This window comes from Melanotaenia boesemani, chromosome 15 (genome assembly GCF_017639745.1).
Source record: "Melanotaenia boesemani isolate fMelBoe1 chromosome 15, fMelBoe1.pri, whole genome shotgun sequence".
In the NCBI taxonomy this organism is placed as follows: Eukaryota; Metazoa; Chordata; class Actinopteri; order Atheriniformes; family Melanotaeniidae; genus Melanotaenia; species Melanotaenia boesemani.
The window spans coordinates 32,433,707-32,449,805 of NC_055696.1; the positions used below are offsets into that span (position 1 = coordinate 32,433,707).

Consider the following 16,099-nt stretch of genomic DNA (forward strand, 5'->3'; position numbering starts at 1 on the left):
GATCGGTTTGAGTCTGCTACCGTAATGTGCGTACAACGAAGCCGCACAACTCAAGGATATGACGTCAATGTGACGAACACACGCCGATTCCCAATCCATCCTTCCTCAAGTTTTTTATGCTTTATAGTCAAGCATTTTTTGAAGAAGCTCAACTTCTTCATTAGTCCAAAGAAATGTTTCTCTTTTGCCTCGCAGTGAATCCTCAGCTATCTTCTCTTCTCTGCTTCCGATGTGAACTTCCTGCAACACGTTGTGAGTCTTTATCTGCACATGCGTTGTTCTGTTCTAGGTTTGGAGTGTTACTCTTTAGCGCCCCCACAGCCTGTAGTATGTACTACAGCGGTGTCGTGGGGATATTGAAGCCTTTCTACTAGTTTTAGCCACTGTTTTCACACCTGAACTGGCTTCGGTGCCATGTGGACATAGCCTGGATGGGATGGTTCTTCTGGGTGGCTTAGCAAGCCAAATGCAAATTGTGTAAATTCTTCATGTCATGAATTTACATAAGAACAGGCAGATGATAAAGCGTTAATATTGGCAGATCAGAATTGTGGGTGCAAAGGCACGTCTAGCACATAGGGGCTTCAGTTACGAGGCCACAATGGTCAGTGTGGGTCAGACATATGCTATTTATTGTACATGGCTAAAAACTAAAAAATACAGATATGAAAGGCAAGATGACAGTTGTGCTACGGCTGAGAACCTAAGCAATCACAGTGACGGGACCGGGGTTATACTACACACAATAAATAAAACGTTAAGCCAATTAATTCCAAATAAAAATACCATGCTACAAATTACGTGCAACCACAAACCAAATCAATCTAAGTAAACTTCTAGCATCTGCACGGCACCAGTGAAGGGACACACCAGCAGCAGCACTAGAAAAACAAGACAGAGTATTAAAAGCTAAACAACTTAAACACTAACCTAAGCTAAAATAAAAAGTAAAACCAAACCATATAAAACCAACTAAAATAAACGGCAGCCAGTGCTGTCCCTAAAAACAACACACAGAAAAGTAAGCTTCTTAAGAACACAAAAAAGGTCCATCTCACCAGCAGGCCAGGGGATCAGAGCTCATAGTAGAGCTTGCCCACCCTGGGTTTAAATAGTCCCCATCTGCAGTCACACCTGCCACCAATCAGTTCCTCCTGACTGATCTCCAGCCTTGTGGATTAATTTCCAGCCACTGCAGCCTCCTAGAGGCCGACTGCTACAATCGCATGCTGGGCTCACAAGCCAAAAGCCAGATCCTTACTGCTCCTTAGGGTAAATTCTCCAGTCTGTAAGGAAAGGTCCATCAAATGTTCAGTTGATAGCGAATTAACAAAGTTCTTGAAGTGGCCAATCTTTTTCTTTGATGAAGGCCTGGAATATGCTACATGGGTGATTAGCAACTAAATAGAATATCAATCAATACACTTCACCAAAACTATCTCTCTGTTGGAGATAGTCTCATGAGGGATGATGGGACGAAACCTATTAAAAAGTCTTTTTACAGTTTACAAAGGCAAAGACACAGTAATGCTGATCACTGCTAACCTCACATGGAACTTACACAACACAAAATATTCAGCTGGAGAATGTACCTCTTGCTGCTAGTGAAAACTACATATACTAACATAATGATACCACATATACTAGCTTTTTATGTTCTAGCATCAATTTTAATGTTAGAACATAAATGCTTTAGTAATTTGGGGTAAATATGGAGTTTATCATGAACTACAGTGAAAAGTAACTATAATATCAGGATTTTGTCTAAATTATACCCAGTTGATAGGAACTGCTGTTGGACTGGGAACAGTTGGATACACCAGTAAACTGAACACTTTGGACACACAGGACCATCCTTGATGAAAAGGAAGTTGATACCAACCTTACTCTGCCAGGAAGCGTGCTCAAACCTCAGCACACTTTACTCAGTCCTTCCAAATTTCTCTGACCACCTCTCTTTAACCCACATTCTCCAGCAAGGTCAGAAAAAGTGCAAAACCCCGTTTGGTGACATCTACATAAAACATATTGACCCCTACCCAATAAAAGAAAATCACATACTACTGATCACTACAATGTGGCAACGGATAATTAACTCATGACCACAAACTTCAAATTAAAATGTTCTTCAACCAACCAAGTGTCCACATTTATGCAACCTACTTATTGTAGGTTTTTTCTGTATATTTTAATAAACAGATTTGTTTTTTTTACAAGCAGAGCTTTCTGCATGCGCAGACCACACTGAGGTGTAAACAGGATTCATGAGTTTTGTAATGTCCATCCAGCTGTTGGCTCAGTCTCACATGCAGATTTTCTTATTCAAGCTGCACTGAAAAAGCTAAGAAGGGCTTGAAGTGAAAGCAGAGGAGATGGATTTCCAGGCAGTGAAATACATTTATTGTTGTAGACATTTTTTAATCAACAGCAACACAATAGAAATATAATCTCTCAGTTTACTTCCTGCACAACAAAACTTTTCAATTACATCATGTTGAAGTTGATGTTTTGCCAAAACAGAATCGGTACACAAGACAGTAGAAAAACTACCAGACAAAAAGCCAGTTTTAAAAGAAATTTCAAAAGCTTCTTTCTTTAAATATCCGAGTCCCCCTTTACATCTGACCTCCTCCTTCTTTCTTCTGCTTGGGTTTCTTCTTCTTTTTCTTGGCAGGGTTGCTGTCAGTCTGTGTTTTGCTTTTTTTGGCTGTGTCGGGCTGTGAAGCCGTGGCGCCATCAGCGGGTCGTTTCCTTTCAGCTTTCTTTTTATTTCTCTTTTTAGCTTGTCCTTTCTCTGGCCCTGACTGGTCAGTGGAGGCTGGCTTGTCTGATGCTGACTCCATAATAGGTTTATTGCGCTTTTTCCGTTTTTTGGACTCTGGCAGAAAACCTTTCTTCTTCTTGGGAGCTGGGTCCTGCTCAGTATCTTGGTCAGGCTTTGCCTTATCAACTTTGGGCTTCCTATTCATGTGAACATGAGGATACAAAAGGTCAATATGAGGACTTTATACTGCTTTCCTAAAAGCACTGATTTTAGCTTTAAGAGACAATAATAACTAAACAATAACTCACATCACTCCAAAGTGTTTCATCACAGCCCAGTAGGTGTCCTCCAGCTTGCCGGTCTTGTTTAAACAAACCTTGCTGGTCATAGACAGCAGGACCTTATGGAGGGGCTCCAGGTCCACAGACAGCTTCTAGAAACAGAGTTTTTTAAAAATGTTTATTTATTTTTCTACAGAAAAGACTGAGACCATACTGACCATTCCCACCTACCTGCTGGTGGACGTGTTTGACCAGGAACTGGCAGAGCTCCAAAGCTTTCACCACCTTCTCTTTTGTCAGCTTGCTCTCGCCTGGTTGATCGACCTGCCCGAGACTCTGAACGAAGACAAAGAGGTTACACTTCCCCGTGTTGGTCCCATCATTCAATTTTAATTTGACAGATAAAAAAACACTGATTTGCAGAAAACTTTAAAGCTGATTGTTGGGACACACCAATCAGGTACCAAAAAAAAAAAAAAAAAAAAATGATACTGATGTTTTTTAATTAATGATCTTTTTATTGAATTTTCAAGTCAAAGAAATGACAATATTAGGAGCTCCATTGCATGTTACACAGCAGTATAGAGTGAGAATAGGTATACAGTGGAAACCTATTACCCAACGGTGTTTTGAAATATCGTATAATATTTTTCCAATTATAGTCTCTGCAGGACATGGAGCTGGATGTCGACCACTGAAAAGACCAGATGTTGCTCCACGCCTCCGCTGTAATACCAATCCAAGATTCCCTTTCCCATTTAGCCCTTATACGCTGAGTGTTATCAGCTCTGGCACAGGGAGGAGCTTTGTATAGCTTCGAAATTTTTTTTCAGGATGTGGTAAAAATCCGACTCAACATCCGAGAGGTCGGTCAGTTTACATTCACGGTTAATATATGAACGTAGCTGCAGGTACCTGTGGAATTCGTGCCAGGTCATATTTGTCCTGCAGAGCCTCAAAACTGTGGACAATATTTCTTTTAGTGAGTGAAAGAAAGGCTGGAAAAACCTGCACTGACCATGATTTAAAATTAAAGTCATGTTTGTTAGGAATGAAGTCTGAGTCATCTGCAAACCACCTGAAGATTCCTAATGCTTTATGCAGCTTGCAGGAGTTAATAACCTTCTTCCACACTTGTAGTGTGTGAGACAACCAAGGATTCCCAGCTTTTTCAAGCGACCCATTAGGCCCTTATCCGCTATAGCAGCTGGAACGGGGAACTTGCTTGATGAACTGAAACTGAACTTTCATTGCACCAATTCAAGAGAGGGGCTATTTGAGCAGCATAATAATAATTTCTAAGGCATGGGAGGCCTAGCCCCACCATTTTCCTTGGGGACTTGAAGGGTGGAATATTTAATCCTCAGTTTCCGGCCTTGCCAAATAAATCTGGAGATCCATTCATCCCACTCCCTAAAATGGTCTTTGTTCACCTCAATGGGCAGATTTCTGAGTAGATAGAGTAGTTTGGGGAGTAAATTAATTTTTACTGCACTTACCCTAGAGCTAATGCCCACGAAAAGGAACCAGGTTCCATCTGTTTAGATCGCTTTTTATGCTCGAAGATACTGGTTCATAGTTAGAGCCTGGAGAGGTCCCTAGTCAGATGAATTCCTAAATACTTAATATGTTCATTATCCCAATCTAACTCAACCCTTTACTTGTCTTAAACTACTAAGATATTATTTTGTTAAACAAAACAACCCTCTGACAACAAGATCTGAGTTAAACTATGTTCTGTTTAGAGTAATGATGCATGGCTGATCATGTCTAATTATATACAATTATCAGTAACTGCATTTCAAAGTATGACTGGGAAGCTTTTATTTCTTTATAGTCACAAACAGTAAAATTTTAATGTGCAGGCATTGACTGGTCTTCACTCTGAAACACAAATGCTGACAATAACATTTCTGTGCAGCGATTTTAACCATGTGACTTGGACACTTAGTTTAGAACACACTATGAAAGAGTTGTCAGCAAAAATGAGGACATTTTTAACTTTTTAATATTGAGTTTAACATTGAGTATTGAATCTGGCTGGGTCCATGATTTGTCATCATCATAAAGGTGTTTTGAGCAGTGCTTCAATTACAGAGTTCCTTAAGGCTCTGGATGCTGTAGGGCTGTCTTGGCTGACGCCTTTGCAGCATTGTGTGGACATCAGGGACAGTTCCCCTGGACTGGCAGACCAGTCCAACTCCAACTACAGGGGAATCACACTCCTCAGCCTCCCCATAAGGTCTATTCAGGGGTGCTGGAGAGGAGGGTCCGTCGGATAGTCGAACCTCGGATTGCAGAGGAGTATTGTGGTTTTTGTCCCAGTCATGGAACAGTGGACCAGCTCTACACTCTCTTCAGGATCTTTGAGGGGGCATGGGAGTTTGCTGAACCAGTCTACATGTGCTTTGTGGACTTGGAGAAGGTGTTCAACTGTGTCCCTCGGGGACTCCTGTGGGGGGTACTCCGGAAGTATGGAGTGCCGGACCCCCTTGTATGAACTGTCCGGTCCTTTTACAACCGATACCAGAGCTTGGTCCGGATGGCCGGCAATAAATCAGAATAGTTTCCAGTGCGGGTTGCCAAGGCTGCCCTTTGTCACCGATTCTGTTCATAACTTTTATGGACAGAATTTCTAGGCGCAGCCGAGGTGTTGAGGGGATCTGGTTTGGTGGCCTCAGGATTGGGTCTCTGCTCTTTGCGGATGATGTGGTTCTGTTGGCTTTGTTGGGTTGTGATCTTCAGCTCTCACTGGAGCGATTCGCAGCCAAGTGTGAAGGGGCTGGGATGAGAATCAGCACCTTCAATTCCAAAACCATGGTCCTCAGATGGAAAAGGGTGGAGTGCTCTCTCCGAGTCTGCAATAGGGTCCTGCCCCAAGTGGAGGAGTTCACATATCTCGGGGTCTTGTTAATGAGTGAGGGAAGGATGGAGATCGACAGGCGGATCGATGCGGCGCCTGCAGTGATGTGGACTCTGCATCGGTCTGTCGTGGTGAAGAAGGAGCTGAGCCAAAAGGCAAAGCTCTCGATTTACCGGTCGATCTAACTTCCTACCCTCACCTATGGTCATGAGCTGTGGGTAGGACCGAAAGACCAAGATCGCGAGTACAAGCGGCTGAAATGAGTTTTCTCCGCAGGGTGGCCGGGCTCTCACTTAGAGATAGGGTAAGAAGCTCGGTGATCCGGGAGGGGCTCAGAGTAGAGCCGCTGCTCCTCCACATTGAGAGGAGCCAGATGAAGTGGCTCGGGCATCTGGTTAGGATGCCTCCTGGACGCCTCCCTGGTGAGGTGTTCCGGGCACGTCCTACCGGAAAGAGGCCGTGAGGAAGACCCAGGACATGCTGGATGGACAACATCTCTCGGCTGGCTTGGGAACGCCTTGGGATCCCTCCGGATGAGCTGGTGAATGTGGCCGGGAAGAGGGAAGTCTGGGTTTCCCTGCTTAGGCAGCTGCCCCCGCGACCCAACTCTGGATAAGCAGCAGATAATGGATGGATGGATGGATATTGAGTTTTACTGTATAATCACAGACTTATTTGTTAGTACAGCAGCTTCCATATGTGTGTGTTTGTGTGCTTCCAAGGAAATACAATAATTGAGCACAAAACATAAGGAAACTTGTGTTCCGTTAATCATTTCTGCCTATTATTAAAACCAATTGGTCTTGCATTATACATCATTAGAAAGCCTGATTAGTCCCCTCTACAACAAGGTATAACTTCTAAGGATTATGCTTCTGTAGAATGAGGGTGTGGGTAGTGCCCTTCAAAACTGTGCCAAAATCCCCTGAATTTTCACTCTTGTTTTGAGATTAAATGCTGCCAGGTGTGTCAGCCACAGACGTATGACTGGAAACTGACTGACAGACATCAGAATAAGATTCTGGAATCTCCATCCTCCAGGATGACAACACTCTCCCCCACAGACCCAGGATCACCATGAATTTGGGAGTGGAGAGGATTAAATGACCTGCTGTGAGTCCAGACCTCAAACCAAATTAACACTTGTGGGATCAGCTTGGGTCTGCTGTTCATGCTAGAGTAACCAACACAACCACGGTGGCTGACCTTCAACAACTCCTGGTGGATGGATGGGATGCCACCCCACAGCTAAATGTGCCCAGACTGGTGATCAGTATGAGGAGGGTGTACCAAGCTGTGTATGGATCTTCTACTGAGGTACCCGACAGTGTAAATTGAATAAAGTGTAAAAATGGCCAATATATGTTGTTTACTTGCTATTGTGGGAGAGAGAACCCAGTTAACCAAGAAAGCCAAAACGGGAGTGAAAACCAACAGTAGAATATTTCAGCCGATTATGGCACATTTTCAGGACGTACTAACAAGTTTAGCTCATTATAATGTATTATATTATAATATAATACAACACCAGAGAGAAATACACAACCAAACACAAATTTCCTTATTTTTTTTAGATGTATATCAGTATATAATGTTGACCATAAATCTTATTAATATCAAACAGCAGAAGTTAGTTTAACATAAAAGTTTAAATCTTCAGTTTTAGCGAATAAAAAAAAAATCTGTTTTCTTACATGTTCAAAAGAAATGCGCAAGAAAGTCTCAGAAATGAAGTATCGAGGAGTGAAACCAGGAATGTTTTGTTCTTGTTAGTCTTATGGGGAAAAGAGAAGAGGTGGAAGGAAGCATGTAATTAGGCATGTCTTCACCCTCCGCTCTCCAGAGGACACACAGGACAGCGAGTGCTGCAGCAGCGGCTCTAATCATTATTTATCAAAGCAGCATGCAATCTCATAAACCTTCTAGATTAATATCATTAAAATGCTAACAGGGCCTAAAGCATGCCTGTGTATGAACATCTCTGCTAACAGCAGAGCCAAACACACACACAGAGAAATATGACTTTCAATCAGTTCCACAAGGAGAGGTTCGCAGAGTTTAAACCAGAGAGAGAAGGCGGTTAGCTGTGATGGCCAAAACAACCAGGATAAAATATATGAATGAAGATTTTCTCTATGCTTGAATGAAATGTTTTAAGGAAGCAGCCCTGCGTCACCGTCGTGACATCAACTCGTAAAGTCGAATGATCAGCCACGATCCTGCACTTAAAAGCAGCCAGTGACTAAATACAAGCCATCCTACATGGTGTTGCAATGTGAACCTTCTGTGGTGAAATTCAGATGTTCAGTGAAGGATCTCAGAAAGCTACTGAGATCTGGAATGCAGATACTTTCCTCTCATCATTTAAACAATCAAAAATCTACGTCATGACCTGCTGATTAATAAAGTAAATTTAGAGCCCTGATCTCAGGATTCTGATGCAAAACTGCCAACTTACCTCCACCAGCTGCCCTGAAACCTTCTCACAGAGCTCTGTCCACAGAGCGCCACCCAGCAGCTGCTGGACGTCTTTACTCTGCATCGCCCGCAACACCAACACACACGCTTGACCCTAAGCACACATTAACAGGTAGTTGCATGAACATGTCCACTCTATCTTTACACATACCTTATGATTCCAAAGCTGTTTCTTACTCTACTAAACAGACACAATATGTTTATTACTTGAACTTTATTAGTTTATTTTTAAAGGCTGAAAACTGGACTGATTTCAGGTCGTATATTCATGACAATAGTGTTAACCTTTTATTACATTCTGTTGATGGTTGCTAACAAAAAACACTCGTCAGCCACTAGGTGGCAGTATTAGGAGGGTAGCAGGTTTTAGCATCTTGCTCCTGAGCAATAAAAAAACATATCCAAGTACCTCACATTATCACATTCCTTGCATGAATCCGAATGTTGTTCTAATTGACACTTTCTTTCTCAGAATTTGTCCTGAATTTTAGACAAACTTTGTATTTTTCACAAATATTTAATGAAATGCATAAATTGCAAAAATATGTTAAATTTGGTCAAATAATAATGAAGACACTCCGATGTTATTTGAACATACCAGACACACTTTGGGTTATGTCTGATTATTTTCAGAACTTTTGAGACGCGGTTTAAAAGTTATGATTTTGTAAAGAATTAACACACACAGGCAGGACTTGCCGTACAGTACAAGTTGTATTTGTAACTTTGAGTTACTGGGTAGTCCAAACCATAACTTTAGAAATATATAGACATGCGCATTCTGTGCCTGGATGACACCTCAGATAGAAAAAGTTACCCTAGTCAGCCAAAAGGTGGTGCTATACCAATGGTCAGTACATTTTGTCTCACTTCTCAAATTGTATGTCTCTGTGACAAAAACGTCACATCGCCTTGTACCCTGAATACGGATGAATCAGTCCAGCCCAAAAACATGCACAGTGAATTTAGTTAAGGTCATTTTGACAAAATGCCTAAACATTTTTTCGTTAACTTGTCCCTAATGATCATTGTGAAATGTTGGTTCCTGTAACTTGAGTCCAAGCTGAACAGATTGATGGAATGCTTTATTAAATTTTTGCTCTTTAGTGAAGTTACATGTTTCTAAATGTAACGCAAAAACTAGCTAACTAAATAATGGTTCATATCTTGACAATGACAAAAGATAATGGCTTAAAAATCATCGACTAAGTGCAGAACTCAGTGCCAGACAACTGTGCACATTCTGGAAAATGTTCAAATCTAGGTGGCGCTAAAACAGTGAGTAGTTTATGTCGCAAAAATGGATGGACAAATTGGCACTAAATTGACACACATATTCTCTGCATTTTGAGACTTTTCCTACCATATACTACTGACAGAGAAAAGTGGGCAAGGCTTGTGTTCGAATTACAATGGCCCCACCTCCAAATAAAAAAAAATCCATAAATATCACTGTTTTGTCCAACAGAGCTAAGATTTGTACAATATATCCCGTGATCCCAAACTGGTTAAAATGTCAATTGATGTAGAAAATAAATGAACTGATTTGCAAGTATGAGTATGAGCCTAGAATGAGATGGTTAGCTTTGTGCTTCTGACACATTCTCTTTTTGAAACACACAATGCGTGTAATATTGCGCATGTAGTGGAATGGAAGCTGGAATGACCAAAACTTGGAATCACTGTTGTCACGGATAACACAAGGAAAATAAAAAAAGATTCTCAGATGTTAATCAATTCTAAAATTTAGTATCTACTTAAATATTAATTAGCATTGGTGTCAATACTTAAAGGTCATTTTGGCGTCTGCTGGTTCACAGAAAAAAACAGCCGCCTCCACCCATTTCAAACAGCAGAGAGCTCCACCCCTACAGCATCTCCCCGTGGGACCCATTGTTTACGGTGTTGTCAGCTTAGGAAGTTGTCGCTATAATTAGCGAGTTTTTAGACCTCTCTAGTGACTTTTTTTTCTTTTAAAGCAACTATCAACACATTTAGCGACTTTTTCTGGTGTTAATAAAGACTTTGAGACGGAGATGAAAACACCTCTTTTACTCTTCTCAATGAGTCGCAGATGCTACTCAGATGCTACCCGTCCTGAGGCGTGCACAGGAGGCTGCAGCAGGAGACGCTCTCTTCTGCATAAAAACCAGCATGAAAATGATTTGCGCAAAGCTGCTACTGTCTTACAGTCAGATAACGCATTTTTAACATAGACTAACCTAGAAATTATTCTAGTTTAGAAAGGTAGATATTATTAACTAGTTTGTTCTATTGTTTACTTGATCTCGTATCTAGTATTGGGAAATAAAGGACACTTATGTAATTAAGTACACTAACTAGTGATTAAAGTTTTTTCTAGTTTTGTCTTTTTTGCACCACAGTGAGCAAACAGAATGCAAACACTGTATGAGACTGTATCTCTGCGCTATTGTGATGTTGTAAATTCTTAATAATAAAAAACAGAAGCTGATAAAAATGACAGAAGCTAGCTGTTGGAGAAAACACAGATTTATCCACATTTCCAAAAACCATTCGAGAGCTGTTTTTATTGATGAACATTGATGAAAAAAAAAACCCTGCTGACTCCTGACGATTATTAAATGAAGTTATATGGCACTATATCTCGTGAGCTTTAAAATCTGTCTGCAGTTAAAAAAAAAAAGAAAAAGAAAAAAAGGCTTTTACCTGTTGATGCTCTCTGACCCCAGATGTGATGTGCTGCACTGCTGCATCCAACAGGTTCACACATAAAACCTGGAAAAAAAACAACACAAGAGTCATTTCCTACAAGAAGACCTAAACTAACCCCCACCAGGTACATGTGCGCTGCTTTCCGGCTGTGCTGTGGTTTCGTTCCGACCTCCATAGCGGGTCAATTCACACGGGGACTGTGTTAAACATGGTGCGCCCGCGAAAATGAGAGAATCTTGTGATTCTCCACTTCCAGAATAAACGTCTCGTCGTCCATGTTGGGGGAAAAAACAAAAACAAAAAAAACACTGAGACCCCCTGACCGATAACGATGTAATGCTTACTCAGTTCAGCAAGCACAAATCAACACAAGGGCTTTTATTTTGAAATTCACTAGATGCTTTTACATTGCTACCGTGTCTAATTTCCTGTCTGGCCCTACTGGAATTGCTAAGCTTGACTTGTTCTGGACGTGTGCTCAAAAATAGACTTGCTGCGTATGTTTAGCAGAAAGAGCTTATGTTCAGAGCGCTTCTGACATGCACCACTGTGCGCCCAGTGTAAACTAAACTACTGGCTAAAACAGCCATGAATAGCTGCGGAGGCCACGGCGCAGCACATGCACCCGGTGGACGTGCAGTTTGAGATGTGTAACTGAACTCACCGGAAATCTCGCAAACAAGTCTGTGAACATCTGAGTGGTCATGGGGCTCTTTCTCCTGCTCATGAAGGCGCTCAGAGCTTCTCTGAAGATTCCGGAGACCCGATCCGTGTCCATGTTTCCCATGAACTTCAGCTGCATAAAAAACGAAAGAGCCAAGAGATGTCAGACAGGTACAAAAACACAGGTGAAAAAGATGAAGAGTCATGGCTGAATCCCATTTAGCCTGGTCAGTGTCAGAGTGCTGATTCACAGTCAAAACAAGAATATATCAATTCAACTGATTTCTAGAGTAAAACTTTATTCAAATCTTTTTGTTTGCCTATTTTTGAAGACAATGGACGTTCTAGGACGTTCTTGTTCTAGGTCTCTTTTCAATTCATAGGCTGATCTGGACTCTGTGGCATTTTGAAAAAGGAAATAAAGACATGCTTGAACCTGAAATCTCAATGCAGGCGACATCTTATTTTCAAGAACAGTAGCAGACATTCACATTTTCTATCTCTGTAGATTCTGCAAATGTAGTAAACCTGTCAAACATTATGATGTAGTTATAACGTACTGGGACACTAAAACGAACAGGCAGTCTTATATGATTAATACTATCATAGATTATTATTAGTATTGTTTTTATTCCTTTTATAGATTTATTTTTCTATTCACCACTTGATTTTACCCACTGTACTCATCCATATTGTTGTTGCGATTGTTGATTTTGTTGTCTTGATTGTCCCTTGTCTGTTATACTGCACTGCAAACCAATTTTCCCCTTGAGGGACAATAAAGGAATTGAACTGAACAATAGTAATCATCTTTCAGCTCAGCAGTAAACAACTTTCATTCATCTGTAAAAACCTCAAATACTGCAAAACTTGGACAGGTATAACCACCAGCATTGACTAATACTAAACAAAATAAGGCGCAGTTTTGAAAATGTACTTAAATTCTTAAATTATGTAGCTTTGTGTTGTGTAGCTCAACTGGTTGAGCAGCTGCCACATGTACAGAGGCTACAGCTCTTTGGTGCAGCTGGCCCAGGTTCAAGTCCTGTTCTGGGGCCCATTGCTGCAGGTCATTCCCCGCTCTCTCAGACCCATCCAAAAAGACAAATTAGGACTTTAACTAATAATCAGTTTATTCATTGATCGTAAGTACAAATCACAAGGTCAATAAAGAAAATAAAAACTAGAGCTTTAAAGCAGTTAATGACTGTCGACACTTGTTTGTCAGGTCCCTCAGGAACCCATTTTGTTCAAACTGCACCTGCTCCCCCTGCAAATGTCATTCCACTAATATGCTGATGACACACAGCTATACTTTAAAACAGTTCATCAGTATTACTCTCCACACTCACTGCCTGTCTTGAGGAAATAAAGGTGTGAAGTAGGCCTGAAAGATTTTGATTGTGATGTTTCAGAACAAGACTACAATTTGGTTTCCGACTGAATCTTCTGAATTCCAGCTGTGTTAATTAGGGCTGGGCGATATGGCCTAAAAATAAAATCTAACCAAAAATCTAACCAAATCCGATTTCCAATTTTAATAGATTTTTTTTTTATTTTCTTTTACAAAACATAAACTTATTAAAAACATTTATTTATATAAATGAATGCCAGCAAAAATAAAGCATATAATGTTTCCACCATATAAACAACTTCATATTTTACACAGAAATATGTGACACAATGCATCCGTGATCTTTTTCCATTTGGATCCTTATCGTACAGGATCCACTGCAGAAATAATTCCCCTGATGAAGGTTGTCTCCTAACTAGAGTTTGTGGGTTAAGTTGACTTCTGCATCTCGTAGAGAGCAGCATTTCTCATTGCAGTTATACGCACAGCTAAATCCCAGGCAAGAAAATCTGTCAGACACACACCGTTCTGGTGTGGAGGGAGGACTAAGTCTGCTGCTGACTCGCTATGGAAAAAAATGGAAAATTCGATTAATCGATTTTATCGATTGATCGTCCAGCCCCAGCAAAAATATATATTTTTGACATGAAATAACATCACAATATGAACTGCTCTGTTCTAGCAAAGATGCAAATTTGAGATATGTTAAGCTTAACTTACCAACTCCAAGATATGTGTAGTCAAAACTCAAAAACCTGAAGGTTACATATCCTCTAGGACAAGTTAAAACATTGTTCTTGAAAGTAAAAACTTAACAGTCTGATGTTATCTTATTTACACCACAGCACCTAATTTCTCTACATACTTTCTGTACTGCACACACTGAATTCCACCCTGATGCCACATACACAAAGACATGTGCACACACACACAAATGTGAGCACAGCAGCAAACAGATTACGCATGTCAGACAATATGTTGCTTCAGTCACCTGAAAAATCACAAGAAAAGTTTTATTTTATTCTTTTTTTAACAAGAAATTTTAGAAGCTGGACTGTTATCTGTCCTTAGTTTTTGCCGACACTCATGAAACTGAAACGAGTGGATTTGTAAAACTACGGATGCTGCAGGTCTGAAACCTGATCAGGTGCCCTGTAACATGAAAATTAATAATGCTTCTTGTGATTTGCTAATTGCAATTAAACTGTGATTTCAGTTTTAAAATTATTAATTGTTCTGTCCTAATATGGAGAAATCATCACTTCCTACAGCTGAATAGTTCCAACCCTCAACAAACCCAAAAATCATAAAATTTTCTCTGGCCACCACATTCCCACCTTATCAGTAGTCACAGACCTGTGTGGGTGTTATGGTTTGACCTTCATCTAAGCCAGTGGTTCCCAACCTATCCTTGAGAGCCCCCTTAATGCAAATATTAAAAAGCCGAGGACCAACCTTTCTCATCCCGTGCTGAAACCATGCTTGATTTTGTGCTTTCATTTGTGAGATTCACACCAAAAACAACGTATTCTGGCCGAGTCCTGTCCTTAGATAAAGCCTTAATTTTTATTTTTTAAATAGGGAAAAATCATCTGCTCTGTGGTGTTTTTTAGACAAATTTTATTGATTAAATATTGCAGGAAAGATCAAGGTCACCAGCATAGACATGGAGCGCTAAACCCCAGTACATGGAAGAAAGTGGATTGGATGCACAATTTGTGGCCTTATAAGTGTTTTTTGTGGGTGTGACTAAGGATATATGTGTTAAAATGTGTTACAGCAGATTTTAATGTCCCCCATTTATTCGTTTTGGGATCTGATTTAAAAAGTTTGTTTTCAGGCTCCAAAATGGTAGTTCCATGTATACAAAATGTCCAGATGATTAAAACAAATTTGAGTGGACACACTTAAACTCATCTCTATGTGGACGTTAATCATAACGGATCTGAACGGTCAAAGCCTCAGAGACCTATTGTGCTCTTTGGGTGGTCCCAGACCCCAAGCTAGGAACCACTGATCTAAGCTTTGAGGTTCATGAAAAACATCTCTGCAAGACATCTTGTCACCGCATGTAGTCTTCTTTGGTTAGCTGTTTGTCCAGTATCAAACTGTGGTTAAGCACAAATTTTCAAAAACTTAACTCAAACTTTAAGAAGACTTAATTATTTTCTTCATAAAGTCTTATATAAAGGACAAAGTATATGAAAACATAGTCTTTTTATATGGCCAGAGAGTCTTTTATGAAGACGGTGAAGAAGTCTTTATGTCTTCACCGGTGATTAAACACCATCTAGTTATCCTGTCTTCATTATCTTGTTTTTTTTTTCTGTCACTGTGATCTCACTGGTAATAGTAATCTGGTAATTAGTAATGTTTGGAGCCTTACATGGTCAAGCCCCTGCTTACATCTCTGAGCGCTGACCATCTATAACCCTCCCGCTCTTTCACATCAGTTTCTAAAAGTCTCCAATAACACCAGAAAAATTCTCTAGATTTGTTGCTAGTCGCTTATTTGAAATAGTCTCTAGATTTGTGGGCCTCAGCCTCATATCAAGGTCGCTGGTTCGAACTGTGCCCTTTCTGTGTGGAGTTTGCATGTTCTTGTTTGCGTGGGTTCTCTCCAGGTACTCCAGCTTCCTCCCACTGTCCAAAGACATGCATGTTAGGTTAACTGGTCACTTTAAATTCTCCCTAGTAGTGAGTGCGAGTGTGAATGGTTGTTTGTCTTTCTGTGTTGGCCCTGCGGTGGCCTGGTGACCTGTCCAGGGTGTACCTTGCCTCTCACTTGCTAAAATGCTGGGATAGGCTCCAGCTTCCCCACTACCTGGAATTGGACTAAACAGCGTAGAAAATGGATGGATGGACGGATGGGTGGATGCACGGACGGATGGATGGATGGTAGTTAAACACTGATCAGTGGCAACACTGATTTAGCAGAGCTCTGACGTGTTCTGTGTTTATGGGGTTGTTACGGGGACGGATATAAGTGATGCACATACAGA

At 40.7% G+C, this 16,099-nt stretch overlaps 1 protein-coding gene across 1 annotated transcript in view; it reads right to left on the reverse strand.

The window, feature by feature from the left end:
• Positions 1-2,322: 2,322 nt before the first annotated feature.
• The window catches only part of mybbp1a (MYB binding protein (P160) 1a), a 56,617-nt gene continuing 42,840 nt past the window's right edge, over positions 2,323-16,099 (reverse strand). The window contains exons 22-27 of the mRNA XM_042008468.1: positions 11,745-11,876; positions 11,075-11,143; positions 8,367-8,480; positions 3,277-3,381; positions 3,073-3,197; positions 2,323-2,961 (exon numbers count right to left, since the gene is read on the reverse strand). Coding sequence (XP_041864402.1) covers positions 2,616-2,961; positions 3,073-3,197; positions 3,277-3,381; positions 8,367-8,480; positions 11,075-11,143; positions 11,745-11,876 — 891 coding nt within the window. The 3' untranslated portion in view covers positions 2,323-2,615. The remainder of the gene's footprint in view (positions 2,962-3,072; positions 3,198-3,276; positions 3,382-8,366; positions 8,481-11,074; positions 11,144-11,744; positions 11,877-16,099) is intronic.